Raw genomic sequence first — 22,875 nt, 5'->3', positions numbered from 1 at the left:
GCAGTGTCGGAACGTCAGGATGAACGCTGACCTCAAACCTACCAAGACATACTGTTGACAAACCACTCCATGTCCCATTAGCCTGGCACGTTCTCGTGGAGGATCCATTGAGTATAAACCCAGGGTCACAGGAAAATAGGACGCCGTTGGGGAACACCGTAGAGTCACCAGAAGAGGAGCCGTTCATCGGGACAGATAAAGGTCCACAGTCGACAGCTTAAAGACGAATTTAAAAAAGACCGGCATAAGAATTTTAAAGTGGACCTTTCATATTACGACGTGATCAAAATAAAAAAAAAAAAAAATCCTCCATCCAAGGATAATATTGGGGTTCAATTTGGAAGTGTAAAGGTTTGTTGTATAATAATAGATCTGTTGTATTGAATAGATTCTTGAAAGTCTATTGGGTTGTATCACTGGAAATTTACTTATGCATAGAAGCACAAAGTAATGAAGAAGTTTGTCTCTAATACTTATCTGCCTGAAATAAATTATGGATCCGAGCAGAAAAATATGTTTTGGTTTGAATGCACAAGCTAACTATGTTATAGTAATAACAACGCTTCGGGTCGAAACCAGCTCAGTTTACATTCACAGCCGAAAAAAGAAAAAAAGGTCAAAAACCTTCGCAGAATGTCTGATTTCCACTCCACGTTCCGTTTGCCTGACAATGCCTGGCATCAGAGCCCGTTAGATTAAATCCTTCATCACAACCAAAGAGGATCTTGTTTGGAAAGACTGTCAGATGACCTTTAGAGGAACCGTTTGTTGGGATAGGCAGAGGACCACAATCTCGTGCTGGACAAAGGAAATGTGCCAGGGTTAATTCTAAGCTTTCCCTGCTGTGTAAGTTTTTAATGAAAATGTTTAACAGGAATAAATATAACCACAGTCTCGTGCTTGAAAACATTGATATAGAGTATAAGTGTTACACATGGAGGCCAATAACTACAGGCAGCCCATGCTCGCGTCACTAGCGAGCGTAGAATAATTTATTACTAGTGGGACGATGACGTTTGAGTGCAAGCGGTATTGAGTTACAGGTAGGCGTTGATAATTTAAACGCGTTATAAGACTTTGTATGGGGAATAAAATATTGTCGATTCCGAAGCTTAATACTGTAGAAAGGAAAACGTGTCGGGCGTTGTATAAAGCAAGATGATACTTTGATTTCGATTCTAAACTCACGTATTGCAGAACCTTGCTTAACAAAATAAAAAGTTATTGTAAGTAGTTTGATCGTGAAGTCCGCATCTGCAGGAATAGAGCTGGGGGTTGAACTGAGGACACCCAAATTCTTTTTTCGCTCGCCAATTTATGGCAAGCTCAACACTGATGATGGCCTATTATCGTTAAAGAAATACACACATGTATTGATACATGAATGATTGGATTTCCTGGATATTTTAGATTTTAGATTGTTAGCTAATTTTTATCTTTCTTTTTGTTTTTGTAATTTTATCTGTTTGTTTGTGGGCTTCCTGTAAAGTAGCTTTTAGCTAAGTGGAGTGCCACGTAAAATAAAGTTCTTATCTTATCGTTCTTATCTTATCGCCGAGCTAACTGCCCTATTTGAGAGTCTGATACCGATCATGTCTATTTTCCCATACGATATCGAGGCATGGGGCTGTGCTTTTGAATCCAAGTGCATCAGCCGTATTGATAAATTCTGTAAACGAGCGTTTAAATCAGGCTACACCGCGGACTACACTCCCTTTACAGACGTAATCAGAAAGCGGGACATATGGAACCAAATTTCCACTGACAGCTACTCCTGAACACACGACCTGCTACCGATGCAGAGGAACCGGAAGATACGCAACAGGGGACAAGACTACATCCTACGACGAGTCACAACAGAACGCTTTAAACGCTCATTTATAAATAGATGCCTTTTCCAATTTTTGTAACTTTGAAATAGTTATAGTTGTTTTTACCATTTTTTGCTATTATTGATTATTGTTAACTTACACGTCTGATGTAAGTATCAATTCCTATTTAATAAAGACTGCTTACTTACTTAAAATGCTACAAAACGATTTGGAAACAATAGAGAAACCATTTTAAGTGTTTGCTTAAATGTCCTCGTTGGATGCCCCTGATACATTAAAATGGAAATTCGTTGTTAGGAAGTCGATAATGTGATACAGTAGAACCTGCATAGGAAAAAACACGTAACTCAAACAGCTTGTAAACTTGAACCTAAAGCATGTTCCTCAGTTTCACCAAGGTTACTACCTTAACCTTCAATATTTCGAACCTGTGTTCACAGGAAATTTTCTGCGTTTCCCTCTTTAGAATCTGCGGTTATTATTCAGAAGATCAATACACGCCTCGCCATAATATCAAGTAGAGTTTCACACCTTGGCAGATGGTTTCACTCCCGCTCCAAGTTCCGTTTGACTGACAACTTCTCCTAGCAGCACCATTAAGGGTGAAGCCCTCATCGCAAGTAAATTGTAAAATGTTGGGATATGTGCTTTCCTCTCCATGAACGGTTCCATTGACTTGGGCGGGAAGCATACCACAATCAACAGCTAAAATAGACAACGGAATATAATTTATTTAAGATATTCGCATGTTATACGGTTTGTTGGAAATAGGTAAAAATCGTGAATATTGTAATGGACTTCCTTCACAACCAATCGACATCTGTCTCAATGATCTCTCTATCTTTCTTTGTACCTTCCTTAAATAGAGACCCCCAGTCAAATATTTTGGTTGTTCAGAATCAACAGACGGTTGACGGTGGAACAGTATAGAACAGTTTGCCAGTATGTAACCTCGTCATAATTAGGCGAAGAATTATCTTACCATTGCAAACGGTTTCATCTCCACTCCAACTGCCATTTGCCTGACAATCCCGAACAGAAAAGCCGTTCATAGTAAACCCCTCATCACAGGAAAATCGTATGCTTTCTGGAAACACTGTGATATTGCCAAGCAATGAACCATTTACAGGAGCCAGAAGTCTCCCGCAATCAATAGCTGCAACATAAAACGTGCAAAATTAGGCACAAACTAACACACTATAACCACCTCTGGCGCTAACAATGAACGCAAGAAAAAATATTAATGTTTTTTGGGGGATGTGTTGCGACTCAGAATCAAAACCAAGATCTGGGAGGGATTCACAAAGCCCTGCTAAGTAAAGATGTATCTTATGTACTGTTTCTTAACATTGGCCTATTGTTAGTAAAAAAAATGTATATTGTGGAGAAACAATACTTACGAAACCACTTAACTTAGGATGGCTTCGCGTGTCTGGTCCCTGCATCCCTTGTGCCTTTGCATTAAATGCAAAGGCACCATTTCCCCTTATTTCCGTTAAAATCGTTTTCCGAGGTTTCTCTGAAGGTTTTAATGCTGGCAAAAGCGTTGACAGCAGTCGATAAAAAATATGTATCGTCTTGTTTCGAACTTGAAGGAACTGTACGGAACGTTATCCGGGAAATTTCTACGACTTTATACCTTAATAAAAATAAATCGTTTTGAGTAATGCTTAAAACACGAGCAGCAGTGTGTGTGTCAAAACTGGCTTGTAATTGTTCACCTGTTGTACTTTTGCCCTTAGTGAGGTTTGTTTATTTATTTATTTATTTATTCATTTATTTATTTATTTATTTATTTATTTATTTTATTTATTTATTTATTTATTTATTTATTTATTATATATTAACTTCACCAAGGACAGCAGAACTGAATAAATTATATTGTAAAATATAGAAATCGTCAAAGTAATAGTAGGTGACCAGATGAATGACCGAATAAAAACTGAATAAATAAACAAACAAATAAATGACTAAATAAATTGATTAATAGAAGTAATGAAAGGACATCAACTTTTAAATATGCTATAAAATGACGTGGTTTGAGCATAAAATATGATGACGTCTATCTACCAAATAAAATTTGTCATAGTTTAAGCAAAACATTAATTGTTTTGTGCCTCCCCTTTGTTGAGAACCCACGGCGACTTTAATCTTATTTCACGTTTTCACGCCTTAATCACAAACCTTTGCAAAGCGTTTGGTTTCCGCTCCATGAACCGTTGGCTAAACACCGCCTTTCCCTTGGCCCTTCCAAAAGAAAGCCTTCGTCACAGGCAAACCGCACCAAATTTGGAAAATAAGTTTTCTCTCCCTGCATGCTTCCATTTATTGGAACATAGAGGTGTCCGCAGTCGACAGCTAAAAGAGGAAAAAAATTTAATTAGTTTTATAAAAAAAAAAGGAATTCGAAGAAGCCTTCTTCGAATTTTTTTTTTTTTTTGCATACCCCAAAATATATCGTTTGAACTGTTATTAGCATTTGATTATTACTACTCTGCGTTCATCATCTTGAAAGCGGGAATTAAATTTTAAAGTCCGGATAGACCCGGATCATACTAGCTATATTCTTTGTATTTGGAAGAAGCTGTCGGTGAGGGGATGACACTTCAGATCAGTAGTTAGTTCAGTAAATTTTATCCTTCGTGCGAGAACAAAATACAGACCTTCACAAACTGTTGTATTTCCATTCCAAATGCCATTTGGCAGGCAACTTCTTCTGGCCGAGCCTTTCAATATAAATCCAGGTTGACAGTAGAAATGTACACTATTTGGAAACACTGTTGAAGTCCCAAATAATGAGCCATTTAATGGAACAGGTGGAGGGCCACAGTCAATCGCTGAAACATAAAATTTATAGTTGCAAATAATTATTTTTGTTGATTATGATGATTATGATAATGACGATCGTTCACTCGTACAGCTGACTTGATAAAAAGCCAGTAACAAATATAGTATAGTTATTTTCCTTCCCTTATTATGCACACATAGCTAAGACTTGGTAGATGGCAACTTCTTTAAAGCAAGTTTAAAAATAAATGATGTCCATTTTGTTGAAGAAAAGAAAGTGAATCCATTACACAAGTTAACAAATGCAGTAGAGATTCCACCGTCTATTTTACATACTTAAATGAAATATCGCTGCAGATGTTTTATCTTAAAATATAGACCACCTTCACATATCGTTTGGTTCCCACTCCAAGTTCTGTTCGCCCGACAAAATCTCTCTGCAGAGCCTCTCAATAGAAATCCTTCGTCACAGTATGACGTCACTTTATTAGGATAAGTTGTCAGTTGTCCGATATAAGAGCCATTAAGTAGCCCCGGCAATGGTCCACAATCAACAGCTGTTAAGTGGAAACAGATTTTAATTTAACAGATATAACCTTTTACTAATAAAGGTTACTAAAAAATCAAAACTGTGTTTTTTTTTATAGCAACACAACATGGAACATCAGCGTTACGACTACGGTCCAAGAAAGAGATAAGGGACTCCACGACGATAACAGAATCCATAAACTAACACACACAAAAACAATTTGTTGTTTGTATCCTCAATTGAAAAAGAGAAAGTGAAAATAACAAATATCAAAATGTCTTAAAAATTCGAGGGAGTGATTGTTATAGGTTTTGCATGGGACGGTGATGAATAACTTCTGCTTAGACGTCACATTACCTTCACAAGTTGGTTGTTCTTCACTCCATTTCCCATCTGTCTGACATCGCCTGACAGTTGAACCAATTAAATCGAAGCCGGCGTGACAAGAAAATGACAGCTGGTTGGGGTACGTTGTTTCATTTCCAGTTATCGATCCATTCATTGGAACAGGTAGAACGCCACAGTCCCTTGCTAAAACAACATTTGTAAACCACAAGTTACTTTTGCTGTGGGATGCAAATCACAGCTCAACATGAAACGATCATTTAGGCTACTCTCCTTATGTATGGTTACAGCAGTTTCCAAACAAACAAAATCAAAGAAGGCACCTTTGCAAAATGTAGTCGTTCCACTCCATGTAGCATTGGCCTGGCACTTCCTTACAACGGATCCCTCAAGTATAAAGCCGTTGTCACAAGAGAACACGACATTTGGGAATGTAGAAACAGATCCCTGTATACTTCCGTTCAGTGGAGCACGTAATGTCCCACAATCGACAGCTAAACAAATACCATGAAAAATGGTTAGGACAACACCAAGTCTAACAGAGATACAGGTTGTTTCTGAACAAGCAGCGAGACCTGAAAATGACTTATTCTGTGATGTAGTAGTAGACGTTTTAATACAGACTTAACTATACGTGAAGACATCGTAACTACACTCTTACTTGGGCAGCTACTTAAATATACATTACCTTCACATATCGTTTGGTTTCCACTCCAAGTTCTGTTCGCCTGGCAAAATCTCACTGCAGAACCTCTCAGCAGAAATCCTTCGTCACAGGATGACGTCACTTTATTAGGATAAGTTGTTAGTTGTCCGGCATTAGAGCCATTAAGTAGCACAGGCAGGGGTCCACAGTCAACAGCTGTTAGTTACAGAAAGATTTGATTATATTAGATCCAACCAGTTATTTTATTAAAGGCACAAAGCATTCCAAGGGGAAACAAAGGAAATCACTTCCGTGTAGTGTAGTTTGAAAATTGCGATCTTGATTGTCATAAATTTTGTGAACCTTTACTTTGAATTTTCTCCAAGAAATCATTAAAGGTTTGAGAAACTATATCAAACATTCATTCTCCTCGAAGTTGGTTAAAATAAACTGGTCTGCGATTAGTTTTTTCAACAACCTTCTAGGTGTTTGGAAATCGGATGAAACATCCTCGTCTTTGATATATCACTTTAACATCAGTGGCACGACCTTGGTACAAAGAAAATAGACTGCGCGGCCGGCGTAATCGGGGAAGGGGAGGGGGAGCGAGGGAGGCGGGAAAAAAAGGAGGGGGCATTGGTTCCTCGCTCCCCCTCTCCTTTCCCAATTACGCCGGTCACGCAGGCTACAAAGAAGATACTCGAGCCTCTAACCGGAATAGGATCCATGACCTTCGTCGCATCAATTGAAAAAGAGGATGAGAAAATGAGATAACAAATATCAAAATGTCTGAACCATTCGAGGGAGCGGTTGCTAGGGTGTTTGAGTGGGACGGTGATGAATAATTTCTATAAATTAGTCGTCGCATTACCTTTACAAGTTGCTTGTTCTTCACTCCATTTCCCATCTGCCTGACATCGCCTGACAGTTGAACCAATTAAATCGAAGCCATCGTCACAAGAAAATGACAGCTGGTTGGGGTACGTTGTTTCATTTCCAGTTACAGATCCATTCATTGGAACAGGTAGATCGCCACAGTCCCTCGCTAAAAACAACATTCGTAAACTACAAGTTACTTTTATGATAGAAAATTTGGAATACAATTTTATTACAAAATTTCATGCTTAAATGTTCTTAAATCCATAAAATAGTCATTAAAATCGACGAAGTTTCGACGCTACTCATTGTCATTGTCAAGTTAAAATTAAAGGTTAAAAGGAAACTACGGGTATCCAACAACAACAATTTATTAAAAAAAAAAAAAAAAACAGAATAAATGGTTTGTCCCGCAAATAGTTACACAACTAATCGAGGCGGGACAAGAGGCATACAGGAACACTTTAAAAAAACTAAGAAAATTATAATAATAATAATAAAAATAATAATAATAATAATAATAATAATAATAATAATAATAATAATAATAATAATAATAATAATAATAATAACAATATTTTATTAGGAAGCTCCATCACTAAGAGTGGTATACATAGAAGTCCTAACGAGAACTAACGAAAACTAACGAGAACTTACAAATACAGACATGCAAAAACTTTACGTAGTAACAGATTTAAAGCATTTTACACTAGTTTACAAAATAAAAGTATGAAATAAATGTGATGGTATATTTCCAGCCTGGTGAATAAATAAGGGTGATGCATTATTCAAGAAAGTGACACAGGCATACTCGGAAAAAAGAAATCCGAGTGCTCCTATCAGGAGTCGAACCTAAGACCTTCCGATTACTAGTTCGGATGCTCTACCACTGAGCTACAGGAGACTCGTGGGAGCTAAGGCCATTAAACTAGGTTCATGGGACAAACATCCTGCATACTGCCAGGATTTGAATGTCGAACGTGTGGTATATGAAATAAATGTGATGGTATATTTCCAGCCTGGTGAATAAATGAGAATGGTGTATTATTCAAGAAAGTGACACAGGCATACTCCTTGAATAATACATCATTCTCATTTATTCATCAGGCTGGAAATATACCATCACATTTATTCCATATACCACAAGTTCGACATTCAAATCCTAGCAGTATGCAGGATGTTTTTCCCATGAACCTAGTTTAATGGCCTTAGCTCCCACGCGAGTCTCCTGTAGCTCAGTGGTAGAGCATCCGAACTAGTAATCGGAATGTCTTAGGTTCGACTCCTGATAGGAGCACTCGGATTTCTTTTTTCCGAGTATGCCCGTGTCACTTTCTTGAATAATACATCATTCTCAAAATAAAAGTAATAATAATAAATGGAACAATTATTTAGTTAGTCCTACATTTTTAATTATTATAGGGACTTCCAATGCAGTCATTTTCTTTTTCCAGAACATCAAAGAGCAATTGGCGAGGAACCATTTTGAATGTTTTCTTCAGCAAGTCTGTTATATGAGATGGTATCTCCTCATTCCCCAGCTTTACACCAAGTCGAGAAAAAAATGCTTTTGTATTGCTAATCTAGAACGTTTAAAGTAAAACTTTCCGGAGGTGGATGATAGTGTATAATATTCAAAGGTAACATGAATAATGCTAGGAAATCTTAATTGAAAAAAGTGTTAAATAAACAGTTTAGCGCGAATAGAGTCAGTTTGGGGGTCAAGAGAAGGTTTAATGTCCTTGAAGAAAAGCTTTTCGTGAATTAGGCGATCAAACTTGCGTGCAATTTTCGACAAGAAGAGATGGACAATGGATGCCTTTTTGTCGAATCCATATCGCGTGACAAGATGCTCTCCGATGGCAAGATGTTGATGTTCACTAATGCGTTGAAGTAGGTGCTGTACAGATTCAGATCATAGTTCAATATGAAGTTCCTTTTTGGCCCACCGCCCCAACGTATGGCTTTGGCAATTTACGAAAACAGCAATAACAACAACGACAACAACAACAACAACAAAAAGAAACAAGCAAACAAAGTAGGCACCTTTGCAAAAGGCGGTCCTTCCACTCCATGTGGCATTGGCCTGACACTTCCTTACAACAGATCCCACAATTGTAAAGCCGTTGTCACAAGAGAACTCGAGGACATTTGGGAATGTAGAAACAGATCCCTGTATACTTCCGTTCAGTGGAACAGGTAATGTACCACAGTCGACAGCTGAACAAAAATAAAAAAAAGTATAAGCATAACAGCAGCATTGACGTAATATAACACTAGCATTTCTCCTTTCCTATATACTACTTGTTTTACTTTTTTTTATTATGTAAGTTCGGGTAGAACAGAGCTTCCGGTTTTGTTTCCATACAAAAAGGGAGACTTGAAACTTGAATACTTAAATTCTACCCATCTGGATAATAAAATACATTGGACGACATCAGTAAAGGTCAAAACAACCCGATAACCTTTATAATGATTCGTTTGGGTTCAACTCCCATTTCCTGTTATTGTCTCGAATAACATGGCATTGTTTCTATAAACAGAATTATGTGACCACAGTACAACAGCATTCTTCTAGCACAAGTAACCAGAGCTTTATCACGATATATGGAGGGAATTTTTATCGCAAACTTACTATCCCGGATGGCAATTTAACTACATGTGCACACTAGGTCATGCAGATACTATTACTAAACTGGACATAATAACTTCCACATATCGTTTGGTCTCCACTCCATGTTCTGTTTGCCTGGCAAAATCTCTCTGCAGAGCCTCTCAGTAAAAATCCTTCGTCACAATATGAGGTCGCTTTATTCGGGTAAGTTGTCAGATTTCCGATGAGTGAGCCATTAAGAAGAACTGGCAAAGGTCCACAGTCTACAGCTGTGTGGAATAACCGCAAATTTAATAACGTTTTGAGCCTAAATCCTGATTTGAAGATCCGACGGTCTAAATACCATAAAGGCCATGGATTCGAAACCTGTTAAGGCCTCAAATGTTGTTGTTGATGTTGTTGTTATTATTTAGTCTGAAATGTCAGCCGTCTCCTCTCCCTAACCCACAGGGGGCGCGGGAGAGAGAGACGTCTGAATTCCGAGCGTTATAATGTCGTCCGTTGACGTCACGTACTTTTGCGAATATGGTAGGTAGTTTTTGATTGGTTCTTCCCTAATTGAAATAGATAACCATTTCTTATTGGTCGAACTTGCGAAAACAGATATTCCATTTCGGCGGCGAATATGAAGTGTTGACAGGCCGGACACAACTCGTAAGTTCCTGGTGTAAAAAGTGACTTCTCGTGGTTTTGCTCTCGCGAGTATATCTCTTAAAGATTTTCCTTTTTGGTATGAGATAAGTGGGAGGCTCTTTCAATATTTCTCGAGCCGGGTGGTAAGTTGTGAAGATGGGAAGAATTTTATTTCGCACTTTCTCGTTTTGTTGTAAAGCCGACTTCCGTTCAGTGAATTTAATCTCAGAGGTTATTTTTTTCAATGAGATTGTGTTGATAGCCTCTTGCCTGAAGGCGCGTTTTGAAGTTGGTGGTATTGCAAAAGAATAATTTCACTGAGTAGTTGGTTCTCAGAAGTCTCAGCGATTCTACAATCATGCGGGAATCCTTGACATTCGCTCGCACTTTAAACCTACCTTCCAGTACACATTTTTCTTCCTGACTCACCGGGGTCAGAAAAGGACTAATAAAAAATGAAGCCCTGAGACTTCTTCGAAACACCTCCTCTGCAAAATCATTCTATTACAACATCATCCACTTCAAAACGCACTTTTGGGCTAGAGGCTACCCTTACAATCTCATTGAAAAAATAACCTCTGATTTTCGCTGAACGGAAGTTGGGTTTACAACAAAACGATAAAGTGCGAAACAAAATTCTTTCTTTTGTCACAACTTACCACCCGCCGTTGCCTAACCTCAAAAACATCTTGAGGAGCAAATGACTTTTAATTCAAAACCAACCATTGCTTCGAGAAATATTCTGAAGGACCTACTCTTATTTCATACAAAAAAAAAAACAGTCCAAAAAAGCAAAACCATAACGAGAAATCACATTTCATACCACCATACCACGTTACTATGAGTCGTGTCTGGCCTGTCAACACTTTATTTACTAACAACATTTATCGGAACATTTTTCAATTCATCTTCGGTGGAAAATGAAGTGCGATCCCGTACATACATTCTTGATGCCTTGTCTTTAAATTTTACGGCTTACAAAACGCATACAACCTCCTACATTATGCATGCTGCAATGCTTCCATGCGCTTCCATGACTAGTGGCCGCCATTTGGTTTCAAAGGTTTTTATTTATGCAAATTTGCATAAATTATTGTGTGACGTCAACGGACGACATTATAACGCTCGGAATTCAGACGTCTCTCTCTCCCGCGCCCCCTGTGGGTTAGGGGGAGGAGACGGCTGACATTTCAGACTAGTTATTATTTTTTTTTTCAGGCTTTCTTTTCGCTGATGCTTAAGCTCCGTACATCTCTGATTTATTAATTATTTTATCCGCAGTTCAAAAATGTGAATTTCGTACATTTCACTTCCAGTCTATTTTCTGCTGCGCTATTACGAAAACAAGAATTTGAGCCAGACAATCCATTTAAGGAGGTAGACTGATCGCAAAGGACATCTGAATCTGATTTTAGTATGTTTAGGCTACAGACCACAATGGTCGTTTAGAATGAATAAGAAAAGACGAAATGATCCTTTTTGGTTTATATTATTGCCGTGTAGTAATCAAAATTGATTTGGATTAAATAAATCGAAAACTGGAGCTTTTACAACTGTTGGTGCAATATCAATACAACTTGCTTCTTGTTAGCTGGTGAGGTAAAAATACAACAAATGAACAAACGTTACCATTGCAAGTTGGTTGCTCTCCACTCCATCTCCCATTCGCTTCACATTTTCTAACAGTGGAACCAATTAAGTCAAACCCCACGTCACAAATGAAAGAGATTCTGTTAGGAAACGTGGTTTCACTTCCAATGCGGGATCCATTTACTGGAGCTGTGAGAACGCCACAATTCCTAGCTACAGAAAACAAAACGTGAAACTGCTTCTTCAGGAGAAACAATAATAATAAAAGACGCCAATAATATCTTGCAAACGACCATTCATCACAGTAAACGAAGTCTCACATGAATCAGTTCTGATTGAAACCCTATCTTTACAATTTGTCGGCGAGTACCATTTTCCAGCAAGGGATCGCACCATTGAAAATGCCATGTTTTGAAATGTAAAAAAAGTAATTGGGAAAAGTAAAATCCTAATATAATAGGATATGTGGATTGTCAAGAACAAAGGAAAGCTATTCTAAAGGTAAGATTAATTAAAAAGGAAGTAAATCAAAAATGAGTTCCCCAATACCTTTGCAATATGTGGTCTCTCCACTCCATGTAGCATTAGCCTGACACCTTCTTGAGAAGGAACCCTCAAGTATAAATCCTTTGTCACATGAAAACTCAAGCACATTTGGAAAGACAGTAGCGTCTCCTTGTATGCTCCCATTAAGTGGAACAGGTAGCCGACCACAGTCTATAGCTACATTATCAAATCACAACAACGTTAAACAACAACAGCTTATTTTAGCGCGTGTACGACTGTTATAAGTTGCTAACTAACACTATATGAAAAGCTTTTCAAAGAATTTGCATTTCTTTGAAATTACGTATAACAAGTTGAACCATTCATGACCATTTAGTGGAAACACAAGCCCTAGAAAAGTGTCCGTCCGTCAAGCCCTGTCGTAATAAAAGGATGTATTACATTAATGAGGATGAATGTGTATAGCGTCAACTTGCAACATTAACCCCTGACAGCTAAAGATGCACCTTCACAAGAAGCATTGTTTCCGCTCCAAGACCCGTTGGCCATACAGGTTCTCAGGGAAGAACCCTTGAGAGTAAATCCTTCATCGCACTGGAAATACACCTTGTTGGGGTACGTTGTAAGGTCACCGTACGATGAACCATTCATTGGCATCACCAAAAAACCGCATTCAACAGCTACAATTAAAAATGCCAAAAGGAAGACTTAGGGTGTGACATAAACATAAACACAGACAAAATCAAAACCGTCAGGAAAATTATGATTATTTCGACCAGCAAGGCCTTAACTACGTTTAAAGCGCGCCACAATGAGAAAAAGTTACAGGAATGCTGTAAGATTATGATTATAATTTCGCCAAGCCTTAACCTCAATAATACAAAGACTAAGCGTGAGCAATATTTTCAGAACAAATAATCATGATCATAATATATACTGAATAATCATAAGAATGACTTCTAATATCTGTAACAATACATAGGTCTGAAATTATTACTCTTAGTTATTATTGTTTCATTTGGTAGTGCTCCCGATTTATAGACCTATGGTCAGCTGGAAGATTTGACGCTAGTAAAGTTGTTTACTGATTGAAAATGTCTCAAGCTTTTTAAAATGAAAATGTCTGAAAAAAGCGAAATTCGCGTGGGCACTACTTATTATTCTCGTTGGGCCAATGCGTCACTTGACCCAATATGCATCAATAAAAATGGAATATATCAGATGATGCTTCCCGGGTGATATCCCACCGTTATTATTATTTCTTTTTTAACTTGAGAAGGTCCAACGCCGTAAGAGACACTATATTGGAAATTTCAAGATGGAAGAGTGATTTGTTGTTCAAACAAGAGATTTTTTTTTTGTTTGTTTGTTCAAACAAGAGATTATGTCCACAAACATGTTGAAAACGGTGCCCAAAAAAAAAAACTAGGTGGATTATATAGAAACTTTATTTGGGTTTAAAACTATGAAAGAATACTGTTAACTGATTTCGATTCCCCGGCATAGCTGTTTCCTTTTCGGAACAGATAATGAAGGCGGACATATATCCACACATCTTTCCTCCGAACTTAGTGTTTATATACCGTATATTACCTCTGCATGATGTCTTGTTTCCACTCCAGATGCCGTTTGATTGACATCTTCTTGTCCGAGAACCAATCATAATAAACCCGGCATCACAAGAGAATGAAATTGAGTTTGGAAACGTCGTATCGCGACCACTAGAAGAACCATTAATGGGACATGACAGCAAGCCACAGTCTTTAGCTGAAATGACAGAATTTCTGTTTTAAAAGTGTACGTCATTAAAAAATCTACAACACGAACTGTCCGGTACCTTAATAAGATTTATATTTAGAACCTATGTAATTTTTCTGTCCTTAGTGTATTAGTGTTGTGTTATTTATTATTGAAACTCTTTTCCTTTTCTTTAAATGAATTCGTTAGTAAAGCCTCACTAAATTACTTCACGTTTTTGCCACAAAAATTGTGTCGGATGAATATGTCCCGAGAGGATGGGTCTCAGCTCTCCCGAGCTGAGGGACCACCGCTATTATTTTCACACGGACGATGTTGTTGAAAACACCAAACCTATGTACACTGATAATATTTGACTTGCAAAATCTTCTACTAAGTCCCTTATTCCACGAAGCGCCTTCTATGATTTGGCATATCTAAAATAAAATGTCATCTGATTCCCATGCGAATACTGCATATTACCTTAGTTGTAAATGGTGGTCAGTTCTCTAGAAGGAGTTTATTTTCTTAAAGAAAATAGCTTGCAATTTGCAGTTTGTCGTTGCATGCAATTTGGATCGGTTTATTTTTAATACTTCGCTGAAAAAGAGAAAGAATGGGCGATTCAGTTGTTTATTGCCGTATCCGTCTGATAGCTCAAGGTGTTCTCGGGCAAACTTTTAATTTGCTAACAGGTGTTGACATGAAGTTAATTAAAAAGCCAGTTACACCTTGAAATAAAGAAAAGTATCTTGCATGTAATTAAACAGCAAAATGACTGTTTTAATTTTAATTTGGAAATAATTATTATTAAAGGTAACTTAGCGCGATTACCGAGTTTTTCTGTACCATCAATTGCTAAGCCCGGATCATTTCGCCGACGAAAAACAATTAGACAATGCGTTTGCGGAAAATGTAGCTTTAAATCAATTCCCAAATGTGATATTTTCGTTACGAAATTTTTCTTATGGTACAATTTCGCTTTTTCCGTTTTTGTTTGTTGAGAAGACTACATATTTCTTGTTTTGGGAAAACTCGGATTTTCTTTTTTCGGTTATACCTGTGTCATTCAATGAAAAAAAAAATACATGTCTCATCTCAAAATGTTACGTTGTAAAATCCTCTCAGCATTACCCACGTAAATGTGCGGCAGTTTGACCTAAGCACTCAAGTTGCAGGCCAAGCTTGCAGATAAAACAGGCTGAAACTTTTAAAATTAACTGAAAAATTGTGGGACATCTTTCTTTCTTAGAAAACCAGTCTAAAGGGTGTACTACCTAATCGTTTTTGTAATTTCCAATTTCGTTTCTTCCGTCAAGGTTAGTTCTAACCGACACGAACAGATTAAAACCTAAGAACTAATTTTGTGTTTGTTGGCTCACTGACAGAGCTGTCTTGGCCAGTTTTTAAAGAAGTTTAATAATAAACAATAGTGAAAAGATGTAGGTTTCAAATGTTTTTAAAAATTTTCAGAATATATACAGCACAGTCTCACTACCAGAATGTTAAAATTATTTCATTCAATCTTTATGATTTTCCACCTGAAGCATGCGATTTAGATGTAATTAAATAAAAAACTATCAATATCTTGTTTTTGAGTCAACTTTGGTTGTACATTCATTTTGTTTGTTACAAATTCACTTTGTTTTAGCGCTACGCGCTATCAGCACAAAGCAATAAGGCAAAAACAGATCTTAGATCGACTCCTAGTCTGAAATATTGCCGCGAGTAAAAAATCCTACGACAATCGTAGGTATAGGCAATGTTGAATGACGAGAGTTGTGTGCGATTTTTTGCATAACGCGAGCACCGCGCGCTCTAGCAATCGAATGCGACACTCGTAGGCAAAAGTTGTACCGTCTGAATTGGCCTTTAAATTTCGAGCCAAGTTACGTTAAAAAACAACAAAAAAGAAAAAACAAGGAAGACTTGTATCTGGTTAAGCCGGCGACACGGTTCAAAGGGATCGGATGGTTTAAATGTTAATTTGTGCGGAATATGACAATCGTTGAAGACTTGCTAAAAGCTTTTTTTAAGTCTCTGTCGGATGACTGATGAGGTAAGCAGATGTTCTTTAAATAAAATAAGATAAACACACTGAATTTGAAGCGTCAGTTGGTACTGCAGAATGGACGTGGATGGTACATAGCTCCTGAGTGCAGCTGAGCAGAAAAGAACTTCCCTCCAAAAATGACTCCAAATGGTACTTTTGGTAGTGGGACTAAATCGTCTGAATGTGGAATCTATGCTTTCCTCGGAGGAAACATTGACCAAACTAACAGTGCATCCCGCAGAGTGCTAGTTGTTTTGATCATCATGAGTATAATTGCTTCTCCTGTAACAACTGTTTTGAATGCGTTAGTAATTATCGCTGTCAAGACGAAACCGCGACTGAAAACGATGTCCAACACTACGCTGGGGTGTTTAGCTGTCACTGATGGCCTCATGGGGATGTTCGGATTTCCTATTTTTATCGCAGCCAGAATATCAACCGTACAAGCTGACACAAAAAGTGAGTTTTGCACAATACAAGATTTTTCCCGGAACGTTATTAGAGTATTAGGTGGAGCAACAGTGCTTCACCTGGTTTTGATGAACATCGAAAGGTACATAGCCTTAAAACACCCCTTACATCATATCAGTTTGGTCACAAACAATCGTGTTCTCGGCTTTTCCGTTCTCTCGTGGTTCACAGCATTAGTTTTGACCACACCAATAGCCCTCACGGACGATAAGTTTTATCTTACTCTAAATAACAGTATCTTGGCTTTTTGCACGCTTGTTATTTTCTACTGTCAAGTAGTTGTCTACTTGGAAACCCGTCGCCACGAAAAACACATTGCCGCGCAACAAGTCTCAGTGGAAGCACGACAGAAGTTCTTAAAGGAGAAAAAGGCTTTTAAAGTAACAACTGCTGTACTTTTTACCCTGATAATTACTTATTTGCCCATATTTGTTATTCGAGTACTTATAAAAAACTCTGTCATACGTTCTAAAAATGTAACGGGGCCTGTTTTCTTTACTGGATCATTCGTAGTTATAGTGAATTCCTTAGTAAATCCCATTATTTACTGTGTTAGGACAAGACAGTTTCGTGTAGCTTTTATTGAATTATTGCTAGGGAAATCTAATGCACAAGCTGAAGAGTTTGAAACACGAATTTTTGGGTCAAAAATTCATAAGAAAAACAACAGTAACAACATTGACAATAGCAACAACACTGACAACAACAACGAAAGCAACGACAACAACAACCACAACCACAACAACAACAACAGTGTGACAATTGGCAATAGCCATAACACTGACAACACCAACAGTGTGACCATTGGCAATAGCCATAACGCTGACAATAACAACAACAACAACAAGGAACTTCACCTTCAAAAGGACAACAGCTACAACAGCAACTACTCTGACGAAAACAGAGACGAGAACAACACTGACAACCGCGATAACAACATTGACCGGAGTGCAAACAATTGAACAGCAACGAAAACAAAACTGACTGCAATTTCATCGATACTAACAACAACAACCACAACAACAACAACAACACTGACAACGAAAAAAAACAACAACGGCAGCAATGTTAACAACACAAACGACAAGAACAGACAGTAAATACAACAACAAGGAACAACAATGGAAACTGATCCGGACAATGACAATAACAACAGCAGTGACCACAACACGACCACAAAAACAACTGTAAATGATTGTAGACAATATTTACTTATCTCGTTTACTTCCATGCTTTCAAATTCTGTCTTAACTTCGTTTTTTTGTGTGTAATCATTCTGTTAAATAAAGAAAATCTTAAGTGAATAAAACTTAATTTGTTGTTTTCATTTTAAGCCATCGACATCGACAATATTTCCACCGCAATTTAATTACAAGGGTGTTTTCTTACAATTAGCAAAATTTTCATGTCCTGCCTTCGAAAAGTGTCACCCCCAGACTTGTATCTTTAGTGCCTTTCGTAATTGCATTTTCTTTCATCCTTTTTACTTCTTTCTCAGAAATGTCAACAAATCGCAAAGCGGCCATTTCGAAAATTAGTGCTCCCGCTATAATCGCCTTGCGCGAGGTGATTACAGCAGGATATGACGCAATCCTCGACCAATCAGATGAACAGAATCTCTATAATCACCTAAGTAATTATATTAAATGCAGTATGCATTGTGTCTCTATATGATGTCTTGTTTCCAACTCCAGATGCCGTTTGATTGACATCTTCTTGTCTAAGAACCAATAAACCCAGCATCACAAGAGAACGAAATTGAGTGTGGAAACGTCGTATCACGACCACAAGAAGAACCGGCATTAATAGGAACTGACAGCAAGCCACAGTCTTTAGCTAAAATGGCAGAATTTATATTTTAAAAAGAAGCCGTTACAAATCTACGAACACGAATCGTTTAGAACTTAATATGTAATTTTTCTGTCTTTCAAAGGTAATGGCATAACATCACCTGATCGAGCATTGAAAATCAGAAATATTGAACTGCTGTCATACTATAAAATCCTCGTCAGACTTTATAATCTGAACTCAATTTTAAAGTACGTTAAGTCTTCATTTTCTTTATTTAACATTTGCTTGGCCTTACATCGAAAATCACAGAAATGAAGAAAAGCGTCTGGTACTGATCTTCAAGTCCCTCTCGCGCTCCTCGTTTGAAATGTAATTTATCAGTGTATTAATGTTATGAGATTACTGATACTCTTTTCCTTTTCTTTGAAATGTATTTAGTTAGTGAAACCTCACTACCTATTTTACGTTTTTAAGCAAAAAATTGCGTCGGATGAATATATGTCTCGAGAGGACGGGCCGCAGCTGTCCTGTTATTATTTTCCAAGGATTTAACAGACGATGTTGTTGAAAATTACAATAGCGAATGCTCCACAAAACCTACACTGGGAAAATTTCACAGCAAAATGTTCTGCTGCGTCCATTAATCTTCTAGGAAGCGCCTTCTCTGAGTTTGGATATATCCAAAAATCAAATATCATCTACTTCCGATTTGCCCCAGTCGCAAATGATGGTCAATTCTCACGAGGGGTTTTCTTTCTTTTAATAAAGTTTGCAATTTTTCGTTGCTTGCCATTTGGATCATAGTGATCACAAAGTTTCTGTTTTTCGCATTTTATTTGTTATACTTTGCTGAAAAACCGAGTGAATGGGCGAGTCAGTTGTTGTTTTATTGCCGTATCCGTTTGGTAGCTTAAGGTGTTCTCCGGTAAACTTTGAATTTCCTGACAGGTACTGACATGAAGTTAATTACACAAGCCAGTTACACCTTGAAATAAAGAAAACATCTTCATGTAATTAAACATTTCCTGTTTTGGGAGAATTCAGAGTTTCTTTTTTCGGTTATACCTGTGTCATTCAATGAAAAATAACATACATGTGTCTCCTCTCAAGTTGTTGTAAAATTTTGTCAGCATTACCCATGTAGATGTGCGGCAGTTTGACCTTAGCACACAAGTTGCGGGCCAAGCTTGCAGATAAAACAGGCTGAAACTTTTAAAATTAACTGCAAAATCGAGGGACATCTTTCTTTCTAACAAAACCAATCTAGAGGGTATACACGATGTGCCACATAATCTTTTTTTTAATTACCAATTTCATGTCTTCTGTCCAGGTTAATTATCTGAATAGTTCTAACCAACACGAACAGATTAAAACCTAAAAACCAATTTATTTAAGAACTAATTTTTCTTGTTGTATTACTACAACAAGATTGTAAGAATCAACCATGTACATTGAAAAAAAGCACAAATAAAGATTATTATTATTATTATTATTACTATTAAAGTTTGTGTTTGTTTATTTGCCGCTAAGGTTTACTGACAGTGCCGTCTTCGCCAGTTTTTAACGAAGTTTAATAATAAACAATAGTGAGAAGATGTAGGTTTAAAATGTTTTTGAAAATTTTTTAGAATACAGTTGTATATACAGCTTAGTCTCGTTACCGGAATTATTATTTCATTCACTCTTAATGATTTCCAACCTGAAGCATGCGATTTAGATGTAATTAAAAAAAAAAAAAAATCAATATCTTGTTTTTGAGTCAACTTTTGTTGCACATTCATTTTTTTTTTTTTTGTGCAAATTCACTTTGTTTTAGCACCACGCTGAAACAAAGTGAATATGGTATTCAAAACCTTTTCTGCGTCCTCTAAAGAGTAGTTTTAATTTGTTATTGTTTGCGTTGGTTTTTCATTATTTTATAAGGCAAAAACAGATCTTAGATCGACTCCTCGTCTGAAATGTTGCCTCGAGTAAATGTGAGATTTAGGCCTTATGTGCCACATGGTTCGAAGTGGATAGGTAACAGGTAACAGGTAAATGTTAGATTTCGAGTCAAGTTACGTTAAAAAACACACAAAAAAAAAAGCAAGGAAGCCTTGTATCTGGTTACAAAGATAAACGAATGGTTCAAAGGGATGGTTTAATTGTTAATTTATGCGGAATATGACAATCGTTAAAGACTTGCTGAAGGACTTTTTTAATGCCTTTAAGTCCATGGAAAACAATGTCTTCAAATTCTTTAAATGCAATAAAATAAACACACTGAATTTGAAGCGTCAGTTGGTACTGCAGAATCGAGGTAGATGGTACATAGCTCATGAGTGCAGCTGAGCAGAACAGAACTTCCCTCCAAAAATGACTCCAAATGGTACTTTTGGTAGCGGGACTACATCGTCTGAATGTGGAATCTATGCTTTCCCCGGAGGAAACATTGACCAAAATAACAGTGCATCCCTCGGAGTGCTAGTTGTTTTGATCATCATGAGTATAATTGCTTCTCCTGTAACAACTGTTTTGAACTCGTTAGTTATTATCGCTGTCAAGACGAAACCGCGACTGAAAACGATGTCCAACGCTGCTCTGGGGTGTTTAGCTGTCACTGATGGCCTCGTGGAGATGTTCGGAATGCCTATTTTTATCGCAGCCAGAATATCATCTCTACAAGCTGACACAACCAGTGACTTTTGCACGGTGCAAGATTCATCCCGGCACGTTATTAGAGTATTAGGTGGAGCAACAGTGCTTCACCTGGTTTTGATGAACATCGAAAGGTAGATAGCCTTAAAACACTCCTTGCATCACCTCAGTTTGGTCACAAACAATCGTTCACTCGGAATTGCACTTAGCTACCCAAAGCAGGAGCCCATGGGCTCCTGCTCAAAGCTAGTTTACAGGCATTCCACTCAGAAATAATGGGAAACAAATAATCAAATGAAGCATAAAAATTCCAACTGCTAGGAGGCAAACCAGTTTGCTATGTAAAGGCGTGGCCGAGGACGGGGCTTGAACCCGGGACCTCCGGATTTCAAGTCCAGCGCCCCAAACCGCTGGACCACGCCGCCTAGCTATGACAGAGAGACTAGCAGGATCGATAGTACCTACAAAGATTTCTCCTTTGAAGTCCGCAACGCGAATTGATGACGTAATATGACGCGGAAACTATGCCGTGATAACAAAATGTCTGTCATCTTGGATCCGCCATTTTGGATTTCTGGATTTTCCTAAAACTTTAGGAAAGCGCCGAAACTGAACGAAAAGTAATCAAAACAAATAAAGAAACAGTAATATGAGCCAAGTGATTTTACTTCTTTTCAAAAAAGGATTTTCTATTTTCTGAAAACCCCGCCTGTCAAAAATTGGTTGCTATGGTAACATCAAAGTCAATCAACACTAACCGACCACATCAAAATTTCCCCAGATAAAACAAGTTTCGACAGAGACTTCTGTCATCTGTCGAAACATGTTTTCCCCAGATAAATTTTTGAAAAAGTTCTGAGATCCCACCCCCTGCTCTAGATAGGGTTAAATAAAGTGATTACTTCTTTTAATTATTCCATCATTATGTAATTACAGCTAGAAGAAAAAATAGGGTCTAGGGAACGCGCTAAATATGAGACCGTAATACACTTTGTTGTCCTGATTTGACCGGAATACGGACGGAAAAGGCAGGAAAAGGAGCAACAATGGCCGGACGGGACAAAACCCAAAACCAAAACAGCTTCTCGTACCGGCAAAAAGAAAAATCAAAACAAAGCTTGCGGGTTGAGCGAAACTCAGATTCAAAATCTGTGGAACGAGAAACAATTCAGACTTTCTTGATATCATTATTTTAGACTTGCAATTGTAAAACGTTGCTTTCAATGGAAGAATTGTTTCTGACACGATTCAAGCTCGAAAAATAGTTTTTAGCATGCCAATCAATTGTCATTTGTCTTTAAATTTTATCCAATTAAATTAGAGTCATTTAACTGGCTTTCCGTGTTGTTTACGTCATCCACATACTGATAGACAGATAATGCCGGATGTGTATATTAACACCATTACAAAAAAAGAGAAGCCAAAATATCAAAATATTTTTGTAGTGAAATAATAAATCTCTTTTTCGATGGTTTTACATATAATACGCTCGGACATTTTGCTCATTACCCGGGTTTCCAAAGGAAAGCCCGAGTTTAAAAATGAGAACGGGTTTTTCTTCCCGTCGCAAATCTCCCCCTGGTGTTTTCTACACGTCAGCGAAGAGTATGCGTAGAAAACGTCAGCGGACTTCGGCGGAGAACATGGTGTGTTTGCACGCTTTATCAAGTGAAGCTATCTGTCTTCGGTGGAATCACGGGGATTGTAAGCTTGAATACTGTGATTTCTAATACGCTAAATTCCATGGTAAACTCGCACTAAAATATTAGGAGTGTCCATTTTGGAACGGGTCGGCCCTAATCTCGTAGCCAGATCTCAGCTGGTTCG

General features: G+C 37.6%; 2 protein-coding genes across 28 annotated transcripts in view; both read right to left on the bottom strand.

The window, feature by feature from the left end:
- The window catches only part of LOC146483883 (CUB and sushi domain-containing protein 1-like), a 167,603-nt gene that overhangs the window by 30,796 nt on the left and 113,932 nt on the right, over positions 1-22,875 (bottom strand). For 26 of the 27 annotated variants that reach the window (XM_085105159.1, XM_085105150.1, XM_085105167.1 and 23 more), the window contains 2 exons: positions 625-798; positions 43-216 (listed from right to left, as the gene is read on the bottom strand). The exons of the other annotated variant lie outside the window; for it this stretch is intronic. In XM_085105159.1, coding sequence (XP_084961285.1) covers positions 43-216; positions 625-798 — 348 coding nt within the window. The remainder of the gene's footprint in view (positions 1-42; positions 217-624; positions 799-22,875) is intronic. 27 annotated transcript variants of the gene reach the window in all.
- On the bottom strand, positions 2,323-18,146 carry LOC146483885 (CUB and sushi domain-containing protein 3-like). Its single transcript, XM_085105485.1, has 16 exons — positions 18,051-18,146; positions 17,833-17,896; positions 13,953-14,126; positions 12,866-13,039; positions 12,402-12,575; positions 11,892-12,065; positions 9,062-9,235; positions 7,011-7,184; positions 6,182-6,355; positions 5,817-5,987; positions 5,506-5,679; positions 5,003-5,176; positions 4,496-4,669; positions 4,017-4,190; positions 2,815-2,988; positions 2,323-2,537 (listed from the first exon to the last, which is right to left on the bottom strand). Exons 1-16 carry the CDS (start codon positions 18,144-18,146, stop codon positions 2,323-2,325), a joined length of 2,634 nt encoding a protein of 877 aa, XP_084961611.1.

The sequence above is a fragment of the Pavona decussata genome, unplaced genomic scaffold, assembly GCF_977016875.1.
Source record: "Pavona decussata unplaced genomic scaffold, jaPavDecu1.1 SCAFFOLD_37, whole genome shotgun sequence".
NCBI lineage: Eukaryota > Metazoa > Cnidaria > Anthozoa > Scleractinia > Agariciidae > Pavona > Pavona decussata.
This window is presented reverse-complemented; position numbering and strand designations above follow the sequence as displayed.

Excerpts from the sequence above, each read along its gene's own strand:
- LOC146483885 (XM_085105485.1), bottom strand. The coding sequence starts at position 18,146 with ATGGCCGCTTTGCGATTTGTTGACATTTCTGAGAAAGAAGTAAAAAGG. Across the intron at positions 7,185-9,061 it reads AAGGACCGCCTTTTGCAAAG|CGAGGGACTGTGGCGATCTA; the intron begins GTGCCTACTTTG and ends TGTTGTTTTTAG. Across the intron at positions 5,680-5,816 it reads AACGACTACATTTTGCAAAG|CAAGGGACTGTGGCGTTCTA; the intron begins GTGCCTTCTTTG and ends ATGTTGTTTTAG.